The 25,467-nt window shown below is 42.8% G+C and overlaps 1 protein-coding gene across 1 annotated transcript; it reads right to left on the reverse strand.

Annotated features, from left to right (window-relative positions):
* Nucleotides 1-4,171: 4,171 nt before the first annotated feature.
* Nucleotides 4,172-18,843, reverse strand: Rs1 (retinoschisin 1). Its single transcript, XM_013116403.1, has 6 exons — nucleotides 18,783-18,843; nucleotides 18,314-18,513; nucleotides 15,716-15,821; nucleotides 7,844-7,985; nucleotides 7,186-7,381; nucleotides 4,172-4,324 (listed from the first exon to the last, which is right to left on the reverse strand). Exons 1-6 carry the CDS (start codon nucleotides 18,841-18,843, stop codon nucleotides 4,172-4,174), a joined length of 858 nt encoding a protein of 285 aa, XP_012971857.1.
* Between the last annotated feature and the right edge of the window lie 6,624 nt (nucleotides 18,844-25,467).

The raw sequence follows: 25,467 nt of genomic DNA on the forward strand, positions 1-25,467 counted from the left end.
ATAACATTATTTAATGCTTCATAATTAATCAAAAATATGCAAAATGTTGAGTCTTTTACTACTTTGTTTTGTTTTAATCTGCAGGCTGCAGATGTAACTTAGTGGTAGAGCATTTACCTAGCATGTATGAGACCCTGGGTTAGGTCATCAAAACTATAAAAAACAAAATCTTCCATGTATAACCCAAAATTTAGTATTAAAAATAAACAAAAATACTCCAAGATAAGAGTTGGTTTGATCCATTATATAATTTGATCGAATTGCTCACCCCCTAAAAGAAATGGTATTACAAATACAGTTTTGGTTTAATACCAAAATTGTTAGGGTACAAAGACCATTTATCAGAGCTCCAGGTTTCCTTCAATAATAGTTTTTAATACATCCTGTCACAAATTTAATGAAGTCAATAATCTGTGTGCTGTTGAAAGCAAGTTATATAAGATACATGTTTTACATATATCATAGTGTCCCATTGTCTATTCAGTTCTGAGATTGTAAGCATTTTCCATTTTGACACCCCTGGCTTGCTTCAGATATATTTCTTTAGAAATTTAAGGGACCAAGAATAGCCAGGACAATCTTTAAAAAGACCAGAATTGGAAGATTCACATATCTTAATTTCATAACTTCCTACAGTGCTACGGTAATGAAGACTATGAAGTCATAGAATTATGAAACTCCAAGCAAACCCTCATATTCTGGGCCAGTTGGTTATGGCAAGGGTACAAAGACAATTTTCAAGGGGAAAGGTTTCCACAAAGGGACCAGTGCAACTGCATATTGACATGTAGAGGGTGGAAGGAGACTCTAAAACGTTTTTAAATAATTTCAAAACCTTCTTGACCCTAGACCTGGAAGTAGTTTTTCAGATAATACACCAAAAGAAGCAACAGGAAAGTTGCTTTATAATTTGTTGTGCTTCAAAGGATTTCACCAAGAGAGTTTTTAAAAAGAAAGGTCAGATGTGGTGACCCATAATCCCAGAACTCAGGAGGCAGAGGCAGAAGGATCTCTGTGAGTTACAAGCCATCCTGGTGTACATAGTGAGTTCCAGGACAGCCAGAGCTACATAGTGAGATGCTGTCTCAAAACAACAACAAAAACAGGATGGAAGAAATGTTTGCATAAGAGAATTGTATGTAGATTATACAAAGAATTCTTAATGGATTAATGAATTTAAATTTTTAAATGGGCAAAGGGTCTGAATAGACGTTTCTCCAAAGATATGCAAATGGTCACTTGAAAAGATGCTCAATACCATTGGTTATTAGGGAAATGCAAATCAAAATCACCATGGAATGCCAGCTCATACATCCTAGAATGGAGCTAATGGAAGACAAGAAGCATTGCTGAAGATGTGGAGAGATTGGAACCTTCATACATTGCTAATGGAAACAGAAAATGATACAGCCACCTGGGAAAGTAGTTCTTCATAAACATGGAGTCACCAAGTGACCCAACAATTCCTAGTGTGTGTATGCTCAAGATAAAACATGTCCACACAAAAATTTACACATAAATGTCCATATAGCATCATTATTCATAACAGCCCAAAGTGGAAACCACCCAGATGAATGGATAGATAATAACTGAACATCCCTACATGGAATGATAGTAACAAAAAGGGAAGAAGTACTTCTCCACACATGGATTTTACAAACCTGATGATAAGTACAAGAAACCAGTCACAAACTATATATATTATAGGATTCCACTTATGTGGGAAAATGCCCAGAACAGGAAAATCTACATACAGGTAGCAAATGGATTACGAGTATCCTAGGAATGGGGTGGCTGATGGCTCACGGTAGAGGATTCTCTCTGGGGTGACAATAATAGTCTAAAGTTATTTGTGGTAATGACTGCACAAGTCTGAATATACTGTTGTTGGATTATATGCCTCAAGTGGATAAGGGCTGTTTATTTGAACTTAATAAAATTACTCTAAAACAAATTTATTATATGAACTGTTATTTGACAAGTCTTTATGCATGCCTCACACCCTTTTGCTTATTTTTTCCCTGATAAGTACTCTTAAGTTATTGCCGTTTTCTCTTACTCAACGTGGTGAAAAAAGTAATTCAGTTTTCCAAATAAGAGTGTGCTTTCAGGAATTTCATCCAAAATGGATTTGTACATATGTTGTAACACTAGGAATGTCATTGTGCAATGTCACCTCCCCCTCCCGCCACACACACACCTGTGGAACTCCAAAATACTAGGTAGGAAATGGGAGGCTTTTGAGAACTTGTTCCTTTCACTCAGAAGAATTTGACATGAAAGGTCATTTGATTGATTGGTTGATTGATTGACTGATTGATCAGTTTTTGAGAGGCAGTCTCACTATGTATTCTTGGCTGGCCTGGAGCATGCTCTGTAGACCTGGCCTTGAACTCACAAAGATCCACCTGTCTGTGTCTCCCAAGTGCTGGGATTAAAGATATAGGCCACCAAGTCCAGCTATCCCAGGCCATGTTAGTGGGAGTCCGTGAAATCCTTTTAATATCTGGAAATTCAAAGTTATCTCAGAAAAAGGAGCTGCTAACCAAGGCTACACTGTGTGTGTGAGGCCAGGCCCCTGTCATTGGAGGGTCCTCATCCTCTGGATTGTTAGCTTCTCCCCACATGCCTCTCCCAGAGAAGGGTCTCAAACACAGCATGATCTATAGGTGGCAAATGAGACCCAGACCAGTAGTCATTCTCTCAGGCTCCAAAACTCCCTGCCAGATGAGCTACTCCAGCCAGAGAATGATGAGCCAAGCTCATTCCTACCCAAAGAGGTTTCAAATACCATGTGGGAGCAAGCATGTTTGTGGGGGGGGGGGGGACAGAGGACCACATCTAGTATTTTCCTCAATCGTTCCTCACTTACTTTTAATTTTGAGACAGGGTCTGTTAGTGAACCTGGAACTTACTGATTAGGCTAGACTGACTTGCCAGCAAGCTCTAGGAATCCTTCAGTCTCTACCCACCTCCTAGTCCTCGGATTTACAGGTATGGCCTGCCATGTCTAGAATTTTTTTTTCTAGAGACAGGGTCTCACTATGTAATCTTGACTGGAACTCCTATGTAGACCAGGTTGGCCTTGATCTGCCTGTCTCTGCTTCCCAAATGCTGAGATTACCTGTCCATGGATTCTAAGACCATAAACTCAAGTCCTTATGCTTGTACAGCAAGCACTTTACTGACTGCACCATCCCCACATAGTCCTCTACGACCGTGCTCTGACACCTTCCCACAAAGCAGGGTCTCCTCTTAGTGGCCAGAGCTATGTCTTGCCTCAGCTGTTTCCAAAGTTCAATTTCTTGAAAACTGTAGCCACAGGTAAAGAACGTGTGATATAGTGTAGCCATTTGGGCTTCCTCTATGTAAGGGAAACCTCACTACCCACACACACATGTAGCCTGCTCCCTGCATTCATTTCTTGGTAGCCACAGATTGACAGCTAGCTGAATGGGTTGTAGAATGGAGCTATATGCAAAAGGAACTCCAGCCAGCCTGTGGCTAAAAGCCCAAACCCCTTTCAGGCAAAAAACTTTCCAAGAGGAGGAGCCTTGGATGGTTGGCTGGCTGGCTGGCTGGCTGGTTAGTTGGTTTGGTTGGTTGCTTGGTCGATTGCTGTTTACAGACTCCTGGGCCATGCTACAGGCTCCCCTCTGCTTGACTCATGCCTGCTTACTTGTTTCCAATCCCTCTTGTCAAGATTTAATGAAAGTTTCAAGGACAAGCCTTCAGCATTCATGTGAAGCTTTGCAAAATCGTATTCTCCTGTTCTGAATGAGGTACAAGCCAAAGAGAATTTACAAATGATCAGAACTGCTTTGTGTTCGCCTGGGTCTGCACCTTTGACAGTGTCACTGAGACAAAAAAAAGAGGGAGCGAGAGCAGCAAATTACCCCTGCTATTTAGGTTTATGTACGAAAATTGCTTTGAGAGATATTTTCTTTGTTCTTATTTTCTTTGGCCAAGTTGAGGAAATGCTCATTTTTTCTCTTTCTTCCATTGAAATTGGAAATTATATCTTTTAAAAATGAAATATTCTCTATCCATATCTACATCTTAAAGTGCTTATAAGATACAGCCTTCCCTGTATATCACAGTGGCATGCCACATACTCCCCCACCCCTCACCAAGCTCTTCCCATTGTGGCAGGACTGAGCTGAAATGGGCATCAGGCACACTTGCTGGCACACTCAAGCAGCTCCATCCGGATGGCAATTCGAACATGCCAGCCTAGAGGGATCAGTCGGATGAAACGGGAAATGATGGGGGGCCTCAATAAATTCTGGACTGTAGAACTCCGATCCGAGTTTCCGTAGAAGACCTAAACAGAGGGAGGAAGATTGGTCATTTAATAGCCACACACAAATAAGTGTGTAGAAGTCAGACACACACTTTTGGGAGTCAAGTCCGTTTTCTCCTTTCATGTGGGTTCTAGTCATTGAACTCAGGTTGCCATGCTTGGTAGCAACTACCTTTTTCTGCTCAGCTATCTCACTGGCCCTAGCCTCAATTTTGGACAATAGAGAATCTTAGGAAGTGGCTTAACTACAGAAAACTTGCAGCACCCCATAAAATATGACTGGATGATTGCAAACAGCTACATACTCTGGGGATGTCTGAATGTATATGGGGATATTGCACTATCCAAAATGGTAGCCAATAGCCATGTGTGCCCAGTTAAATTTATATGAAGTAAAAATAGATCAAAATTTAGTATCTCGAGTGTGTGTGTGTGTGTGTGTGTGTTGCCATGGTCTTGTATGTGCCAAGCAAGCTTCTACCACCGTACCACCTGCCCAACCCACATTAGCTACTTTTAAAGTGGTCAGCAGCCGCACATGACCAGTAGTCACCGTGATGACCAGTACTGATATGAATATTTCTGTCGTCTCAGATAGTCCAATTGGATGGTTGCCAGAATATGCCTCTTGGCTCTTCACCATTTTCCATTTTAATCCTTTGCACTTTGAGGGAAAAAAATTGAAAGGATCTGTCCAACACAAGAGAGATGTTCACATGTTCCAAAGATATCCAGAATGCACTCAAGTCAAACCTGTGTCTGGCTCTGAGGTTGGAAGGCAAGGCTTAATGTGTTTCTACTCTATTCCAGGTGACAAATGCCTTTTAGACTTGGAAAAATATTTTTTACAAACAGACAAAAGTAGAGGGAAATTTCTGGAAAGGAGAAGGTGGTGTTGACATAAAAAGATAAAAGGTTTGCTTAATGTTTTTCAGGAAGCAACATAAAATGTTGCAGATTCTTGGCACTATTTCTGAATTCTTTATCCTCTTTCCAGGGTCACGGTGTTCTGCTCCATGACATAAGAGCATTTCATTCCCTCCTGTAACTTTCTCCTAAAAATATTTAACTGCTGCACTTAACTTTATCCAGCCACAAAATATGTGGGCCTTGTTTGTGGTGATCTTGCCTTTCTTCTTAGCAGGAAGGCCTGAACTGCCTTCTCCTTAAGTGGTTTGTCCTTGAGTATATTCAAGTCAGAAGGAGGTGAAGAGGGAGTTGATGGAATAGGGCATGAGACTTCGTGAATGGGGTGGGGTGCCTTCTTCGGAGCACCAGCAAGGCCTCCAGAAGCACAAGGCTTAAAAAAGAATTCTGATGTCATTTGGAAAATACCACTAACTGGTAAGGTCAGAAAATGAAATTCAGAGGTGGAGGCATAACCCAATTGGTAGTGTGCTTGACTACCAAGCACAAAATGCTGGGTTCTGATCCCCAGCACCACATAAACTGTCCATAGTACACACTTCTAATCCCAGCACCCAGGAGATGGATATTGGCTGGAGGTGCAGAAGTTCAAGGTTATCCCCAGCCACATAGCAAATTGGAGACCAGCATGGGATACATGAAACCCTGTCTCAAAAAAATAAGCATCAAATGTTTTTTCCCATTATGTCAAACTCCTCAAAACTTCAACCTGTGACTGACTTACTGTGCAAAATGTCACCATGAACTATAAGACCTTCTAATTATTAGTCACACATATCTACCTAAGCTGATTAAATGTCTAAAATAATCTGAGGAGAACTAGAAATGGTAGTATGTACCTGTAATCCCAGCATCCAGGAGAGTGAGGCTAGAGGATCAGGGCCAGCCTGGGCTACACACTGAGAAAGAAGGAGAGAGGTAGAAAATAGCCTGAAGAGCTCCTTGCTGTTGGGCAAAAAAAATGGGTTAGCATTTCTAAACAGCTAGTGAGTTTTTAATTCATTTTTACTGATTGAAAGACATCCAGGAGTTTAATGTGTTTAGTTCACAATGAAGATCTAGAGCTCAGTCTGCAAGGATTAATAGGTTAAGTGTGTGGACTGATGCTATATTTTTAGTAGCCATTTAGGTTATTAATATTAGTTCTTTTTTCAGTTTTTTGAGACAGGGTTTCTCTGTATTGTTTCGGAGGCTGTCCTAGAACTCTCTCTTGTAGACCAGGCTGGCCTCGAACTCACAGAGATCTGCCTGCCTCTGCCTCCCGAGTGCTGGGATTAAAGGTGTTCGCCACTGATGCCTGGCATATTAGTTCATCTTAATATTAGCCATTGCTAACATTTTCAAACTTGTTTTTAGTATTTCTTTTATTATTATGTGTAACCATTTGTGTCTGTGTGTGGCTATGTGCAAGGGAGTGCAGATGTTCTTGGAAGCCAGAAGCATCTGATCCCATGGAACATTATGATCTGAGTGCTGGGAACTGGATTCTGCTTCTCTGCAAGAGTAGTATGTGTTCTTAACCACTATGCCATCTCTCTAGCCTCAAAGGGGCTAAATTGCTGGGCTTCTTTGCAGCTGTCAGTCTCAGTCAATAGTAAGAAGAGGTCATGACTATACAAATAAATGATAGGTGAGTCAGGCCTGTGAAGCCCCACAGTCAATGATCCACTGAGTTGGAACAGTCCAAATAACCAGGGTAGTATTTTCAAGTGACTATAGGCTAACACTGAGAACTAGAAACATAGTTCTTTTGCAAAAAGGAGCAGATTCTATTTACAAACTGCAAGTCACCCAGGCTACATCTGGGAAAGATCGCACAGTGGAGATGGAACACAGATGACTCAACATCCAGAGAGGTCAGTGCTCTGACACAGACATGAACAGCAGGAGCATAGGGCTGGGGCAACTCTCAACGGGCTGTGAGGTGAAGATGACTTGGAGTGAGTCCCACTTACCCGATTGTTTCCAGTCTGATCCTTATAGTAAATCCAGTTCAGGCGTTCATCAGTCCTATATTGCACACTGTACTTTGTCATCCACTCATCTATGTCACAGCGTCCTTGGGTAAGGATCCCCGAAATCACTTTGATCTCCTTCAAATCTATCTGTAGCCACTGGCTACTGTCCTGGTACTTGGAAAGCCAAGCACACCTGCCAAGAACACACCAAATTACCAGGAGCCATCCTTTATAAATATCTGCAAAAAGCCAGCAGGTACCAGATTTTGAGGGTCTACTAGGACCAAGAGGTATCATCCCAACTCTGGGAATCCTCATGTCTTTTCCTTAGGAAAGACTTCCCTGGCATGTTCAATGGATGAGGACTTTCTTTCCTTGTCTCCCCCAACAGTGTTCATCCCTTGAGCTGAATAATGAGGTGTGTGGGGATGTGCTGACAGTCTGTCTCCCCTTTTCTCTGTGTGCCTCCAGTGCCCAGGAACTCACCCATCCTGCCACCACTGTACTCACAGTCCTTGGCACAACAAGGCACTCAGTCAAGGTTTGTTGAATAAGTGCTATCTGTGCCATCCATTTATGAGACAGACCTAATTTCTCAAAGCACATCTTTAAAAAAAAAAGGAGTGACTCCACCTGGGATGCCTGCCCTACTTACCCGAAGCCTTGGCTGTTGAGCCGGGCCTTGTTTGCTGTCCATGAGGAATACCAGCCCACATATTGCTCTGGGTTGGAGCAGGTGATCTGATCTGGCGTGACCTCCCCTGACTCGAAACCCAGGGGCTTGTGATATGGGCATTCTGAGGAGGAAAAACAACACACACTCAAACACCCAAATATCTAGCCAGAGTGGTGGCATGTGTATGTGTGGAGTCCCTGCTCCTCTGAACTGCCCTGAGAAAGTATTGAAATCTCATCTCAAAGGAGTGAACCCCCTATCCCAGAACTCCAACAGGAAATAGCTTAAAGAACAAAGCAGAAACATTGGCACTTTGCAAGTGGAGGACACTTCATTTCTCAGCATGGTACTGGATGCAGAGAGCTGGACCTGCCTCTATTAAGTGCTCATAATGTTGAGCTGAAGTAAAGGGATTGTCATAGAGACATTCACTCATTATCCATAAAAGCAGGGGGAGCTGGTTCTATGGCAACCTCATTGGGGGTGTGTGAGAAAAGCATCACCTCCCTCATCAACTTAGAGACCTAAATGCCAAGAGGTGCTCAGTGAAATAGCATATTGAAATGCCAGGCGTCCAACTTTAGTTCCCTCATTATCACAGGTTGAACTGTTCCGCATAAGAACATTAGGGTCTCTAATTGTTTTTGAGCAGCAGATGAAGCCAATTATAGGAAGAAAACAATGGTGAGCAACAAAAATGGCAATTACATACTGAGACTGACTTCTTACTTGTAAATTGTCATTTTCTCACTGTCTAAAGAAAAATAAAGGATGACTATGAATAGGCAACAGCTGGAGGGGACTACTTTCTTCCAAATGGGAACAACCAAAGTGGTCCTTATAGGCTAGTTGCCTGCTACTCCCTTCCCTTTTTAAGTAAGTCCTCACATTAAAATCAGCATTGGGTTACCTTGCCGATTGACAACCAAGCATCTGTTCTCCCTTTTGTTTTGACAAAAACAAAATGGTTTTATTAAGAGCAGCAATATCACTTGTCTTAAAAAATGAATAAATAAAAAAATAAATAGATGAAACACATCCACAAATTTTAACGTCTTTCCCAGAGTTTCTCGAAGTTAGACGTGACTACATGACATAACTTCTGACCAGGGAGATATAAGAGAATCTAAGAGTTGTCTGGTCAAGTTTTCTCTTTGTACCCCTTTTGTTCCTGTTGCCAAGACAGAAGGAAGTCATGATAGCTGGTGCAACTGCAGGTCACTTGCACTCTGGGGGGACCTGCAGGATCCCTAGCCCAACTATCCTTATTTAACTCTAACCCCTAGTCCTTTTACTGCATGTCGGTGTAAAAGTTACTCAGTAAGCCACTTACATAGGCAATCTCTTACTTGCATCCTAATCCAGTTCCTAACTGAAATCCTACAGAAAACAAAAGGTAACCTTGTATACATCTATTCACCCCCACTCACCTTGTTTCCTACTTGAGAATGATGAATTCCGAATAAGGGAAATGAAATTATGCTCTCCATACGTAAATCTAAGTTCAAGCTAAAGATGTATATTTGCTGGAACATTAAGTAACAGGGAATGTTTGAGTCTCTTTTGTGGATGAACTTCTCAAATGCAGTAAAACTGACTAGGGCTGTAGATCAGTGGTAGTGTGTTTCTGTACCAGGCACAATACTCCATCTCCAAGACACACACACACACACACACACACACCACACCACACCACATCTTCAAAACTGGTCATGCCCTGCCCTGAGATGCCATAGACAGAATAGTAGCAGGCTTCAGGCTAGGATGGCTCAGCTTCCGTTCTACCTGTGTGTACATCTCAGCGGGACCAGGACTGAGGGGACAGCATTTGTAGTTTATCAAGTACTCAAGGCCTTGGAGTCTATTAAAATCATGCCAGTTTTTGGGAGAGAAGATCAGTGCTTTTATGAGCCACTCAATCACTACCCGGTGTGGCCAAATCATTAGGGGAGCTTATTAGGAATGCGGTGTCTAGGACTCCACTCCCAGAGTGGAGTGTTTTTAACAAGCATACTTTCACAGTGCATTTAAAAAGCTTTGGCTTGCCAAGGAAGGCATTTTGTGGGCTGGTGGACTGAGAGAGGCAAACACCCAGCCCCCAACACCCCTCCAGCCTCCAAGACAGGGTCAAGGTACCAAAAGGTGGGGAAAGATCCCAAAGGCAGAAAACAGGGTATTAATGGGTCTTCACCTGTAACTTAATCTGTTTTGGTGTGGTCTGGAGGGACAAGGTCTTATGTAGCCCAGACTGACTTCAAACTCACTATGAGCACTTGCTATGTAGTTAAGTTGGGCCTTGATCTTTCTGCCTTCATCTCAAAAATGCTAAGAGTATAGGTGTACACCCACATGCCTCCTCGGGTTCTTTAATTTTTCAGGTTTTTTTCTTCTTTGTTAACAATGAAGGCAAACGTGCCAAGCACTTTACCAAATGAGCTACATTTCCAGCCTTCCTCTGTGAAATTCTACCCAGATATATCCAGTCAGATGTGCTTTGAACGTCTAATGATCACATTCCTTTGCCTTTTCACCCTTTCTCTTCAGGGCCATGGTCTAGCAAGGAGGAGGCAAAAAAAAAAAAAGGAAACTTGTTACCACTTTCCAATCCCTGTTTGTGGCAACTTGCTCTCTTTCCATTTACCTTTCCCTCTCTTGCTGTGTTTCCCACATCACCCAGGTGACAGGAGTAAGCTAAAGCTTTACAGCGGCAGTGCCCTCTGACCTGGAAAGGCTGGTTCAGCTGCCGAGATTGTGTGGTTCACTTATTTGGAGGCCTGGGGCATAGCTTGGTTAGTAGAGAGCTTACCTGGCCCTGGGTTCCATCCTCAGAGCCTGGATGTAGTAGGACACACCTGTATGGGAGTTAGAGCAGGAGGACAGAAAAGTTCAAAGGCATCCTTGCCTACATAGTGAGTTCCAAGGCCAGCCTGGAATACCTGAGACCATGTCTCAAAAAAACTAAGAGAAAGAAAAGAAAAAGAGGAAAGAAAGAAATAAAAGAAAGACACATTTACCTAGGCTGTACTCACTTTCCAGGGCAAGTAACTGGGCTTCGTGTGGCCTCCAGGATCCTATGCCTAGCTGCTAGACTCTAAGACTTGTCTTGCTACCCCTTGAATAATGCCACCTGGATGGACCAAAGAAGCTCGGTGGTGTCCTTTATAATCCAAGCTGGCTCTGTGTCATCCTACGTCCTGTCTGGTGCTCTGGGTCTCAGGCCTTGATACCTTCAAGAAGCCACACAGCAAAGACTACAGACTAAGAGGGCTCAGTCTGAGCTGCACCCTCTGGTCACCCAGGGAGCTTCAGGCATGCCAGTGCTCCGACACATTCCTGTAGATTCTCTGGGGATTCAAGTGGAGTAGGGCCCCAGAGCCATGGGTGATTATAATGACCAGTCAAGATTAAGGAGGCCTGACCAGTGCCAGTGAACTTAGTTCTTAACACCCTCTGAGCCTGATCCTCACCTGTGAATGGGCATCATAGCAATATTGCCTTGAGACACTTGGGAAAAGAAAGTGAAATCATGTTTGGCAACTGTAGACTTTGAAGAGTATAGTGCTGAGCTACAAAGGAGCATGCTGTAATAGTGGTTGGTGGAGTGGGGTAAATTTGTGATGCTAGATGGATTCTTTCTCGGCTTTATGTGTTTTTCTTTGGACTTCCCATGGCAGAAATCCAACACCCCTATGCTTGTCTGTCCTCCCCTCCACCTACTCAACTAGCAGCATCTTTCAGAATTAGGGAGTTGAATGATGAGGTGACAGCAATAGCTAAGGCAAAAGGGACCACATGGAGGCCTGAGTTCACTAGAGACTTGGTTCCACTGAGGAATGGGACCAAGGATAAGTTAGTCCTCTGTACACTCTCAGGAAACCATCTGGGGATTCTAAGGAAATGTGGCACGCAGAGAGGTTCCAGCATAAGCAGCTGTACACTTCCCATGGGGCCCAGACATCACCCTAGGCAGTTCTTGCAAGCTTCAAAGGGCAGATCGTTGTTGGGCCCACAAAGAACATTATCTTCCCAGATTTCTGCAGTTATTTTATTGTCAACAACTACTACGTTGGTGTGTGTGTGTGTGTGTGTGTGTGTGTGTGTGTGTGTGTGTATGTGTGTGTGTGTGTTGTATGCATGTGTGCCTCAAGTGCATGTGCCTATGTGGAGAACAGAAGATGCTAGGTGAATTCTTTATCACTCTCTGCCTTATTCCCTTAAGACAGGGTCTCTCACTGAACTGAAACTCGGTGTTTTGTTTTGGCTGGCTAGCCACCAAGCTCCCAGAATCCATTTGCTCCATTCACTAATGTTGAGGTTACATATACAGTAATGTTTGCTTGGGGGGCTTGTTGTTGTTTTGATCAGGTTTCACTTTGTAGTGCTAGCTAGCCTGCAATTCATTATGTATGGCCTAAAACTCATAAACCCGCATATTTCTACCTCCTGGGTGCTGGAATTAAAAGTGTACACCTCCACACCTACCTTGTGATGACCAGTTTTGTTGCCGCTGATGTTTTTTGGTTTTTTGTTGTCATTTGTTTGTTTGACTCAGGATTTCTCTGTGTAGCTTTGGAGTCTGTCCTGGAACTCACAGAGATCCACCTGCCTCTACCTCCTGAGTGCTGGAATTAAAGGTGTGTGACACATTTTTTAATGTGGGTGCTGGGAATTGAAACCCAGGTCCTCAAGCTTGCACAGAAAGCATTCGTGTACTGATTCATCTCAAATCATCAACCCATATTACATTGTTTTCTGTAGTCATTTTACTCTTAAAGGAAAAACTTACATCTTTTATGACTCCAGTGACCCTTGATGTGTATGGGTAGATGTGAAATTGGTTACTAAGGTACTTTACTTAATATGTTAGCTTGTTTTATTCAGTCTATATTTTATGGGTCTGTAAACACAAGGTCCAGCCTCATTTATAAAGAGTCTTCAGGGCTAACGTAAAGTAGGGTTGTTGCTCAGTGGTACAGTACTTCTTTCACATGTACAGGGTCCTGATGTGTTGCTCACTGATTGCATGCTTGCCTAGCACGTGTGAGGCATGCCTACAATTCCAGCTCTCAGGACAATCAGGAGTTCAAGGTCATTCTTGGTCCTATGAGATCCTGTCTTAAAAAACAGAGGGCAGGGCAGCTCAGGAATATTTGTGACAAGAGATTGCTGAGAATTGTGAATATTACTCTGTGTGTGTGTGTGTGTGTGTGTGTGTGTATGTGTGTGTGTTAGAATTGGGAACATATAACAATAATGGAATGTAGAATAGTAAAACATAATATTTATAAAAGATTATACATATGCGTTTGCATAGAATATAACTCTGGAATGAAAGTAAATTACTAAGGAACATTGGATTATTTTTATTTTTTTGTAGTGCTGAGGATTGAACCCAGGGCTTCACACATGTGAGGCAATTGTTCTACCACTGAGCTAGAGCCTCAGCCTGAGCCCTTGGATTTCTTAGGCTTTTGTTTGCCCCCACCCTGCTGTACCCCATTTTTCAGGAGGCCAGATCAATCTTAGCTCAGCTGTGAAAAAGGCACAATTGGTATTTGTAATAGTTTCAGCTGAAGCTAAAAGTCCCTGGCCTTCTGGTTTATGGGTGGAGCCCCCAGACTTTAACTTAAGTACCCCTGTGGGCTTTCTGGGCAGCTCTGAATGACAGTGCCCATACTTCTGTGTTTTCTAGGATCTTCCCTCCTAAGACAAGCCCTGATGGAAGCACTCAATATCAAGATCCAGACAGATGAAGTGGTGTTCTTGGCATTCCACGAGAAACTGAAACCGTGACCAACAAATGACTTCTGGAAGCTTGAGACTAGTCCTGCTACCTTGAATCTTTTCATTTGCAGAAAAATTGGTTAATACAATGAACCAACTATGTCACTCTGATGTGATTTTTTTCTTTCTCTCTGAAAGTATCGGTGTAGTTAGGAAAAAACACTATAAAGAGAACACTTACGCTAAGATACAGTATCATGTTAGAGCCTCAAGTTCATGGTAACTCCATAAGGGACCAAATAGCTAAAGCAGGACTTTCTCAGCTCCTCATTTGATTGATTTAATAAAGTCAATCCCCATAAACAGTCCTTGTCCAATTTCTTTTCTGGTTTTTTCTTCTGTATTTTAATGTATTTATTTATTTGGGGAGGGGGTTGAAGACAGTGTGCCATAGCACACGTGTGGATGTCGGTGCATATGTGGAGGTCAGAGGACAACAACTTGAAACAGTCGTCCTCTCCTTCCATTGTGTGAGTCGGGTCAGCAGGCACCTTGGCCCTCTGCATTTATTTTTTGACATGGTGTCTTACGTAATCCAGGCTGGCTTCAAACGCCCTCTGTAGCAGTGAATCTGTTCTTGAAATAATGGTCCTTATGCTTCTACCTCCAGAGTGCTGGGATCATGAGCCCAAAGATGGAACCCAGAGCTTTGTATGTGGTAGGCAGGTACTCTGCCAACAGAGCTACATCCCCAGTCCTGTCTACTTCCCAAGAACTTTCTTTGGAGTAATATTCCAGTAGATCTCATGCCCCTACTGGAGATGTTTTAGTTAAAACAAATGTTAGGCTCTGAATGGGTTAGAGGGTCTTCCACTGGGAGGAGGCATATCTCCCCATCCACAGCAGAAAAAATAGCCATTTCCACTAAATGGTAAATCTCACAATGGTGAAGCCAAAGCCTTTGTTCCTGACTTTATCAATGCCCAGCACACCGTAGGTGTGTGGCTAAAGTCATTGAACAGATTTATCCATGCATCACTAGCAAAGGTCCTTTAAGACCAGACAGATCACGCCAACATTTAACAGCTACAGGAGTCCCTGGCACCAAACGTAATGGGACAGCATCCCTGAGGGAAAGCCCCATGTTACCGAATAGCCTTCCTGACCCCCAATTCCTGTCCCCCATCTTGACCTCACAGTTCTCTGAAGAGACTAAGTTTCTGTTGAGAAAATGAGATTGAAGGGCGTTGCCATAACCGGAGAGGGATGGCCAGGCCAGTTTCGTGCACAATTGGCCCCGGGCCATGGAAAGGAATAAGCCTTGCAAATATTTTCAGGGACAGTGCAAGCCTCTGCAAATCTGCTCTAATTTCTCAGCGTGAACTCCTAGGAGGCAACAAAACAAAGGAACTAATGTCTATTAAAGGCTGCAGTTGGCCAAGTTCAACACAATGATGCCTTGTCCTATTTATTCCTTCTAACAGCGCCACAGAGCAGAGTTACCAAACTGTAACTCTAAATCAGGTTTGACTCATCACCTGTTTGTTTGTTAGTAACAGTGTCTCATGATCCTCCTGCCTCTTCCTCCCAAGTGCTGGGATCACAGGTTTGTACCACTATACCTGGGTTCACCATTGCCTGCTTTATTACAAAATGTTATTGGACTCAGTCATGCTTATTTGTTTACGTAACGTCTGTGGCTACTTCCAAACCCACAATGTCAGAACTAAGTATTAGCCAGGACTGTACCATTTTGTAGAGTTCCTCCATTTTGACTGAACTCTGAAAATCCATGAAAAAATAGTAATTTGTTTTCTAGAACTGAAGCAACTTGTTTTTCCAGATTCTTGCACTCCTACCCTCTAAGCTGACTTGGAGTCAGCCCGACTCCAAGTACATGGAACCTGCCCCTTCCTCTGATACCCATAAGAAGGGGATTCCCCTCCACTCTGAGTTATTTTCAGGTTGTATTGACAGTTGGATCTTATCTGACCATCTCAGGCAAGCCAGGGGGAAGGAGTGTGTTGAAGCAGTGGCCACTGTTCACAAGTGAGCAGGGGGGAACCACAAACAGAGCAGAGGGATTAGGCTGTGGAAGGAGGAATGCCAGGGTGTCCAGCCACTCACCTGGAATACAGTCTAAAGAGGCAGCTCCAGCAGACCACAGAGCATTGGCTCCTCCCTGGCAATCACACTTGCATGCTTTGTGGTACCACGGGTCCTCACTCTCATCCTGAAGGCAGTCAGAGTGGCACAAGTCAAAAAAGTCATAGTCAAAGACAATTGGCCAATGCACCACAAGTAGTTTATTTGCGAAGGTCAGATTTACTCCGTATAGTGTGTAGCTCTGAACACATGCAGTGGCTACTCATCTTTGATTCAATATTATTTTTGTTGCTTGGGTTGTTGCTGCTGTTTTTAAATAAGGTCTCTCAAGTATCCCAGACCGACTTTAAACTCACTGTGTATCAGAGGACGACCTTGAACTCCCGATCCTCCTGTCTCTATATCTGAGTGCTGGGCTTATAGATGGGTGCCACCTTGCCCAGTTTATATGGTGTTTAGGATCAAATCAAGAACTTCTTTCTGCATGCTAAGCAAACATTGTGCCTACTAACATATACCCCAGCTCTATAGTCTTTTTTTTAAATGTGTGTATGTGCATGTGCACATGTTAAGGTACACGTGTGCTTGTGTATTCATATGTGTGGCGGCTAGAGAACAACTTTGAATGTTTTTCTCAGGAATTCCATCTACTTCCTTTGAGGCAGGGTCTTTTATCTGTCTGGAGCTCTCCAGTTAGGCTAGACTGGTTGGCCGGCGTGCTCTGGGATTTTCCTGTCCTTGCTTCCTCAGCACTGGAATTACAAGCTCCTACCAACATGCCCAGAATTTTTTTTTGAGACAGGGTTTCCCTATAGCTTTAGAGACTGTCCTAGAACTCGATTTGTAGACCAGGCTGGCCTTGGACTCACAGAGATCCTCCTGCCTCTGCTTCCTAAGTGCTGGGATTAAAGGAGTAGACCACCACTGCCCTGCCCCCAGAATTATTTTATGAGTTCTATCGATTAAACACAAGTCCTTGTGTATGAAAGGCAAGCAGTTTACCAAATGGGCCATCCTCTTATCCCCTTTTTGTTTTGTTTCAAGGCTGACTGACTTCCAACTTTCTGTGTAGCCAAGAATGACCTTGAACCTACTGATCCTCCTGCCTCTGTATCCCAAATGCTGTATCCCAAATGTGTATCTGTCACTATAGAAACCAACTAATTATCTCCCAGGGCTACCTATGTACCCAAGGTTAACGTTCACCTTCTTGGGGATGGAGTTCAAGTACAAGGTTGGACTCTTCATGCTCTCTGGAGGGTCCTATCTAGGCACCTGATTTAAAAACTATCTGTGGTAGTACATGACTGTAATCCCAACACTTGGGAGATAGAGATAGGAGGATCAAGAGTTCAAGATTACCATCAGCTATATATCAAGTTCCAGGCCAGACTGGGCTACGTGAAAATCTGCCTCAAAAAATTAAAAAAAATAATAACAACAACAGTAAAACAGATGCCAATCTAACTTGGTGTGGTATCTGGGCTACATAGAAAAATCCTATACCAAAAACAAAGAAACCCCACCATTCTTACAAGGGGTGTGACTAAGTGTTAAATCACTTGCCTAAAATGAGCAAAAGTACCTAAAATAGGTCTGGGTGGGTGTTTTTTGGATTTTTGGTTTTATTTTTCTTATTTCCTTGAGACAGGTTCTCACATATTCCAGGCTGGCCTTGAACTCTCTATGTAGTCAAAGAAGACCTTGACACCTACTTCTACCTCTAGATCTCTGAGATTACCGATAGGCACCACCACATCCAGTTTAATGTAGTGCTGGAGCACGGATGCTAGATAAGCACTGACAACTGAGTTAGGTTCTTAGCTTCTCCCCCACCCTTCCTTCCTTTCTTCTTTTTTTTTTAGTCAGAGTCTCACTTTGTAACCCAGGTTCGCCTGGAACTCACTGTACAGCCAGGCTAACCTTGAGTGTCTCTGCTTACTGAGTGCTGGAATGATAGGTCTAATCTCAGGCTAAAACTTTTTTGTTGTTTTTTCGAGACAGGGTTTCTCTGTAATTTTTTGGAGGCTGTCCAGGAACTCACTCTGTAAACCAGGCTAGCCTCTGCCTCCCGAGTGCGCCACCAACGCCTGACCCACGCTAAATTTTTTTAAAAATACATTTGAGAAGGGGCTGGGAAGATGCCTCAGTGGGTAAGAGGAATTGCTATGCAAATACAAGAACCTGAGTTCAAATTTTCAGCACCCAGATAGAAAGCTGGGTGTGGCTCCAGTTTAGGGGAATAGAGATGGGTGATTTAGGTAACTCATGACCAGCCCACCTAGCCAAAAAAGGAAGCTTCTAGTTTAGTGATAGAGCCTGTCTCAAGGCCATAAGGGATAGAACAATAGAGGAAGACATTTAAAGTGTTTCCCTCACCTTCAAATGTGTGCACTCATGTAAACACTCCTCATGCCCCCCTCACACATAAAGCAATATACATTTGAAAACACCTATCGGGCTTCATGTGTATGTAGCTCAATGCAAATCAGTTGCTTAGCATGCACAGGGCCCAAGATTTCATCTCATCACTCTCCCCCAAATAGTGCTAGACTTGTACATTAGTTTTACTTCAAAAGCAATACTGATGGTAATTCCAGCCTTCTTAATATAACATACCTCTGTAGATGATAATCCCAATGTGGCTGAGCAAAAGAACAGGAGAGGGAAAATGAAATTACAAAAAGAAAGAGAGAAATTCCATAGAATCATTGACTGCATGGAAAAGCGAAATGAAAACAATGCCATGAAACGTAAGAAGCTCATTCTAGAAGAAGTCCAGCTCAGGGCATGTCCACCAGGAGATGCTTCCACAAATGCTGGGGAATGCCGTAAAAAAGAATGGCGATTTAATTGTGTTCCTTATAGAATGTTGGAAGATACACCAATATGACAAAGCAGGACACAACACTTCTTTCTTTTTTAAACTACACTTGTCCATTTGTTTATGAGGAAGGGGTAAGTGAAGTGGGGGAGTAAGGGAACCATTGCACCAGTGTGAAGATCAGAGGACAGCTTGCAGAGGTCTGGCTCTCGCCTACCATGTGGATTCCAAGGACTGAATTCAGCCCATTGGTCTTGCCTTTACCTGCAGAGCTGCCTAACAGCCCTAGCACACCTTCATTTCTCTCTGCCATTGTCAACACCATTAGCGTTCCGACAAGTCTTCCCAGTACCCTCCTTTTTTTTCAGAAAAGCCTTTTTTAATTTTTAACATAATATAATTGCATTTCTTCCTTCCCTTTCCTCTCTCCAAACCCTCCCATTTAGACTCCCCCCACTCTCCTTCAAATTCATGGCATTTTTTCACTAACGGTTGTTGCATGTTTGTGTGTGTGTATGTGTGTGCGTGTGTTTGTGTGTGTGTATCCATTTCTCTGTTGATAACCATTTAGACTGATTCATTCTCATTAAATATTATAATTATATATTAACTATAACCTGTTTGGTCTGTATAATGTTATTTGTATGTATGTTTTCAGGGTCACTGTTTGGTCTGTATAATGTTATTTGTATGTGTTTTCAGGGTCACTGTTTGGCCTGTATAATGTTATTTGTATGTATGTTTTCAGGGTCACTGTTTGGCCTGTATAATGTTATTTGTATGTATGTTTTCAGGCTCACTGTTTGGTCTGTATAATGTTATTTGTATGTATGTTTTCAGGGTCACTGTTTGGCACTGGACTGGTTCCTGGAGCAGATCACGCTCTCACTCCCAGCCTTCCTCCGCTGCTTCCAGTCAGTTTTGTTTGCTTGGTTTACTTAGAGGAACCCAGAGGCTGGAACATGCTAAGCCGCAAATCTACCACTGAGTTACATCCCCAACCCCACTTCAGTCACCCTCCTCCTTCTTTTCCCCCTTCTCTTTCTCTCTTCCTTCATTCTTTTTTTTTTTTTGTTCAAAGACAGAGTCTTATGTATCACGTGTCATGGCTTGCCTCCAATTTGCTCTTTTGTCAAGAATGACATTGAAATCTTGATCTTCCTGCCTCCAGCTTCCCATTTCTAGTTTAAGAGTTTGGGGTTTTTTTTTTGGTGAGGGTGGGGGACCTGTATACACTGATTTCCATAGCGGCTGCACCAGTTTACATACCCAGCAATAGTGAATAAATGTTCTTTTCCCCCCACCTTAACTTACTTAATAAGCAAATTTGTATGCTTTGTGTTTCTGTATGTACCGTATATATGCCTGTGGATGTAAAGGGCAGCCTCAGATATTCCTCAAGAACCATTTACCCCTCTCCCCTTTTAAGATAGTTCTCTCGGTGGCCTGAAAATGGACAAATAGGCTAGGTTAGCTGTTCAGTAAACCCCAGGGAAACTCCTGTCTCCTCTTCCACACTGTGCTCAGATTTCTTATTTGATTTCTGGGGATTGAATGGAAGTCTTCATACTTGCATGTCAGGAACTTTGCCGGCTGAGCTCTCTCATTAGCCCAAATTTGCATGCTTTTATTAGTCTGTCATTTGTCATAAGAAGTCTGAGCCATGAACCTTAGAATGAATAAGTAAAATATATTCGCTTTCTCCTCGTTAGTGCCAAAGCCCTACTTCTTTTCAACAAAACAAATCCTTTTATTTCTGTTCTGACTAGAAAACAATATATACCTACTGTAAACCTTTTCAAAAGAAACCTGAGTGTAGACAATGGCAACCATAAGGCCCTCCTGTAACCTCTTTGCTATTTAACAAGACAGTCTGATGCCCATGAAAAGCTTATAGCTTAAGAGTACACACTCATCTTTTTCATCATGATTATAAAAGCTACCAGTTAACAAACACATATTTCCTTGTCCTGTGGTCACATCGGTGGACTCACTGTTACCTTGTACTGGAACATAATAAGTGTGATACAATGGAACAAGGTCCTAGAAGAGCTAGCAATGTGGTGACTGTCAAGGAAGTTGCTGACCCCAAATCTTACTAGATTAAAGAGATATGTTTCCTTGACTTCCATTACAGCCTCAGTGTCGAAGTACACACCATAGGCACAGCCCAGTGGTCTATCTTCTTCCAGGTCTTCAAGTTTTCCACTGTTAGTCACCTGTTACAGGCAGAACTGCTCCTCTAGGGTAGCAATGAGCATGGAGGAATGTCATATTTGTTGTTTCTGTATTGGGTTTTTTCATACAGGGTCTCATATAAGCCATGGTGGTATCAGACTTATTATGGAACCACCGCTAGCCTTGAGGTCTTAATTACTCAACATCTACCCTCCTGAGTGCTGAGATTACAGACATGTGGCTCCATGCTGAGTTTCGAAATGCTATTTTGTAGGAGTTCACCATAGTACACACTATGTTCTAATTGTTTGGATTCCCCTCCCCGCTACTCAATTCCTATGTTGAAATCTGTTCACCAATGTGATAGCATCAGGAAATGGAGGATTTGGGAGGTGATTAAATCACTCCTGAGCTGTGGTTAGGCTGTCTGCCTTCATCAATGGGAGTGCTTTAATATGAGGTCCCAGAGAACTAGATTACCACTTGGGTTTGATCCCTAGCACCACATAAACAGGACATTATGGCATTCACTCCTGTAATCTAAGCACTAAGAAATGGAAGCAGGAAGACCAAGAAGCTCAGGGCTTTCCCCCACTTCATAGTGAGTTGAAACCCAGCTTGCAGCCAGCCTGAGCTGTATGAGAGCACTTAGATATATCCCTAGCCCCAGAGAATGAGCGATTAGCACCTGTCTGACTTGGGAGTTGTTAATGAGAAGGCACTATGCTCTACCTCTCACCCTCAAATCAAGCTGGGATAGCTAAGAGACAGCTTCCCAGAGGTCCAACTCGTTGCATAAACATCAATTTGTCTAGACTTTTGTGGAGAGATAAAAGAGAGTGGATCAAAACCCAAATCTGTCACCAAAGAATATCTACTAAACTTCAAGTGAGCCAGCCCACAGTTCACAAGAGGTTCAGCAAATGGCCTTCAGGGACTTCCACATCCTTCTAGCCACTAGGCAGGCATGGTGTCAGAGTTTATTCCTATGCTTCATTAAATTTGGGTCTGATTTCTTGCAGGTTCCCCACCCCCCACTGGCTCGCCTCCCTAGCAAGCATTTGTCTGCAGGCAGCCTGGGATTCTAAGGTGCCAGATTCCTATGAAAATGAACAGAGAAAGAAGGAACAGCAGGCATTTTACAGAGAACGCTGTCACCAAGGGAGCAAGGAATGAAAGTAGCTGTTGCAGTTACCCAAAATGATTTAATCACCAAAACAACTGGGGAATAAAAGCATAAGCCTTTCTCTTTTTGTCTACAACATATAACAGAATATAACAGTGTTTGGAAAGACAGAAATGGGGGAGGCAACCTTTACGGAAGAAAAACCATCAAAGATTTCTATCATCTGGCTGCATCTTTTTCTGCATACTCAGGTTGTTCTCATGCCCCCAGAACATGTTTAAAGGTGATGTCTGACACATGTTCATCCTAGGTTTGTGCAGCATGGGCACATATACCCTTTTTATCCGAAGGGGAAACCCGTGTTACCAATGAAAAAAAAAGTAAATCAAGGCATGCTTATTTCTTTGCACACACTTTAGAAACACGAATAAAGACAGGGGAGAAAAGCAACAGGCTGCAATAATGTCCCTCTTGGGAAGAAGAAAGAAGGAAATTGCTTCTGGTGTGAAAGTGTTGCTATTTTAGGCGACAGGCACATTCATGGGTAAATCTGTTATGCTTTCATGCTTCAACACAGATGAACCTCACAGACACACGACAAGTAAAAGACAAAAGACCACATGTCGTGTAATACCATCTCAGTGTAAAATCTAGAAAAGGCAAATCTATAAACAGAAAGGGAGTTTGTGGATGCCAGGGGCAGGGACTGGGGGATGGGGAGAATAGGGAGTAGATATTTATTCAATATCTGTAGTGATGAAAATATTCTGAAATTAGATCTTATGTGCCACAAACATGTAAGTATGTGAAAAACTATTGAGTTGTACCCTTTAAGCAGATGAATTAAACGGTAATAAACCACATCTCAAATAAAAGTTGCTTTTGGCTGGAAAGATGACTCAGAAGTTAAGAGAGCGTTATTGCTTTTGCAGAAAGCCCGGCTCTATTCTCAGCACCTATTTCTGGTGGCTCACGACTGCCTGTAACTCCGGCTCTATGGGATCTGATGCCTCTTGCATCCAAAGGCATCTGCATGCAGATGCACATACTCCTCCCCATACACATAATTAAAATAAAGTAAGTCTAAGAAATGTTGCTTTTTACAAAAATCTGCAGTGTCTGATGGCTGTCACACACACAAAAGGGACTGTTGCCTGTAAGATGAGACTGGATAGCTCCCTCTGCTTTTATACAATAAATATAACCAAAGAATGGACTAACACATTTTAATAGGATGGATGCTTTGATAATCACAAATACCATTGGATCCACAATGCATAGTGGAAGATAAATAGAACCTCAACTTGGTTCTATGTCATCAGTGGTTGTCTTAATGTGATCATGTGTGTGCTTTTTCCAATGCAGAAATGAAGACCCTTCACTAATCTTATTTCACAATGATAGGAAACTGTTGTCACCAAAGAATAGAAACCAGAGAATAGAAACAGAAAAGAATTAATGAGCCAAATAACCTTTGTGCTTGGGTTCCCACTGTCCAACACAATGTGTCTTTCCCATATGTGTTGGCTTATGTCTCCATCTGGATTATAAACTGATGAGGTGCAGCCATTGTGTCTTGTATTTGCTCTGTTTCCCACAATATCTATGTTGGCTCTGGGTAGAGTACACAGAAGGTCACCAAGTCACACTGTTCATTTTGGGCTGGCTTGTGTCCTTTTAAGTAGGGTGAGGGGTGGAGGGCCTGGGTTAAGTGGGTGAGAGAATGTATAGTTCCCAACACTTCCCATTCAACCCTTCTACTTAGACAGATGGTATGTATGATCTTCGTAGATACATCTGGAGCTCCTCAGCCATGCACAACTTTTATTAAATTGTAGGACAGCAAAAATTCCTGCCCTCTTCTGCTTTCAACAGTTTGTCTTTTGTTATTGATCATGAGAGGACGGTCTAATTTAAAGATGCATAAAGGGCTAAAGAAATGGATTAGAGGTTAAGAGCATTTGCTGTGCAGTCATGAGAACTGGAGTTTGGATACTTGTACCTATGTAAAAAGCTGTGCCTGCAACACCAATGCTGTGGGGATAAATGAAGATAGGAGGATCAGATCACTGGGACTCTCCCTCTCTCTATCTCTGTCTCTCTAGCACAGTAGGATCAGATCAGTGGGACACTCTCTCTCTCTTTCTGTCTGTCTGTCTTCTAACACACACATATACACATAGGAGGATCAGATCAGTGGGACACACACACACACTCACACACACAGGAGGACTCACACACAGACACATGCAGTCACACACAGGGGGATCAGATCACTAGGATTCACACACACACACACACACACACACACACACACACACACACACACATGTTTAGAGGACCTCTATCCATGGGGCAGTATGCTGATTTGAATGAGAATGACCCCCATAGACTGATATATTTGAATACTTGTTTCCCAGTTAGTGGAACTGTTTGGGAAGGATTGGGAGATGTGGCCTTGTTGGAGCAGGTGTGTTACTAGAGACAAGCTCACATCAGGCCCAGTTAGATATCTCTCAGTTTTGTGACTTTCTCAAGATATAAGCGCTCAGCTACTGTTCCAGCACTCTGCCTGACTGCTGCCAAGTCCTTGCCCTCATAGTCATTGCCTCACCCTCTATAAGGCGCTAATAAACTGTTTCTTCTATAAGTTGTCTTGGTCATGGTACGTTAGAACAGCAATAGAAAAGTAACTTAGACAGGCAAGGAGGGTCAGTGTGCAGCATTGTTAGTCGAGGGGACCTATCCTGATTCTGAGTGCCAACTTCTAACATTTATCCTGTTGCAGATATTCAGACATGGGTTTGTATATAGGCCAGGAGCTATCTTTTACTTTCCACCCCTGTTTTGGAAAGAGGGACTCTCTAGGGTGGCCTGGAGCTTACCCAGTAGGCTAGGCTGGCAGGCCAACAAGGCTCAGGCATCTGACTCTCTAGCACTGGCATTGTAAGCATGTATCATTATGTTCGGCTGTTTTTTTCACACTTAATTATTTTAGATTTTCTGTGTAGTAGTGTTTTACCTGCATGCATATACACCATGGTTGGGGCCTGAGGAGGTTAGAAGGAGCTGCTTGAGTACCTGGATCTGTAGTTACAGGGCACTGGGAACCAAACCCAGGTCCTCTCCAACAAGTGCTCTTACGTGCTAAGCCACCTCTTCAGCTTCCATGTCTAGATTTTTTTTTGATAAGGGTTTTGGGGATCAAACCCTTTGTGCATGAGTTGTAAACACTTTACAGACTAAGCCATCTCTCCAACCCCAGACAAAGGGCTATGGAAGAACAGAGTAGCGAACAAATGAATCTCAATGCCCACCATGTGAAAGAGAAATTGAGTGTGAGCACTGTGAATTTCTGTCTGAGAACCAGGGGTCGCTGGATCAAAGATTTGCTTAGAGCTTCTTTTGTGAGAAAAGAACAAGGAACAAAGACAAGCAACAAAACCTGTAAATATTAGAAAGCCTGGAAACGCTCCTGGGAAAAGTGGGCTGTATAATCAGGGATAGAGCCGTTGTTTAGCATGCACAGGGCCATGGGTTCCATCTCCAGGCCTGATCAGATAAATGAATAAATAAATAAACAAACAAGCAAATAAAAGACACAAATTTCTGACTCTTAATTACAAAGGGCCAGGATGGAACTCT

This window comes from Mesocricetus auratus, unplaced genomic scaffold (genome assembly GCF_017639785.1).
Source record: "Mesocricetus auratus isolate SY011 unplaced genomic scaffold, BCM_Maur_2.0 Super-Scaffold_100003, whole genome shotgun sequence".
NCBI classification, from domain to species: domain Eukaryota; kingdom Metazoa; phylum Chordata; class Mammalia; order Rodentia; family Cricetidae; genus Mesocricetus; species Mesocricetus auratus.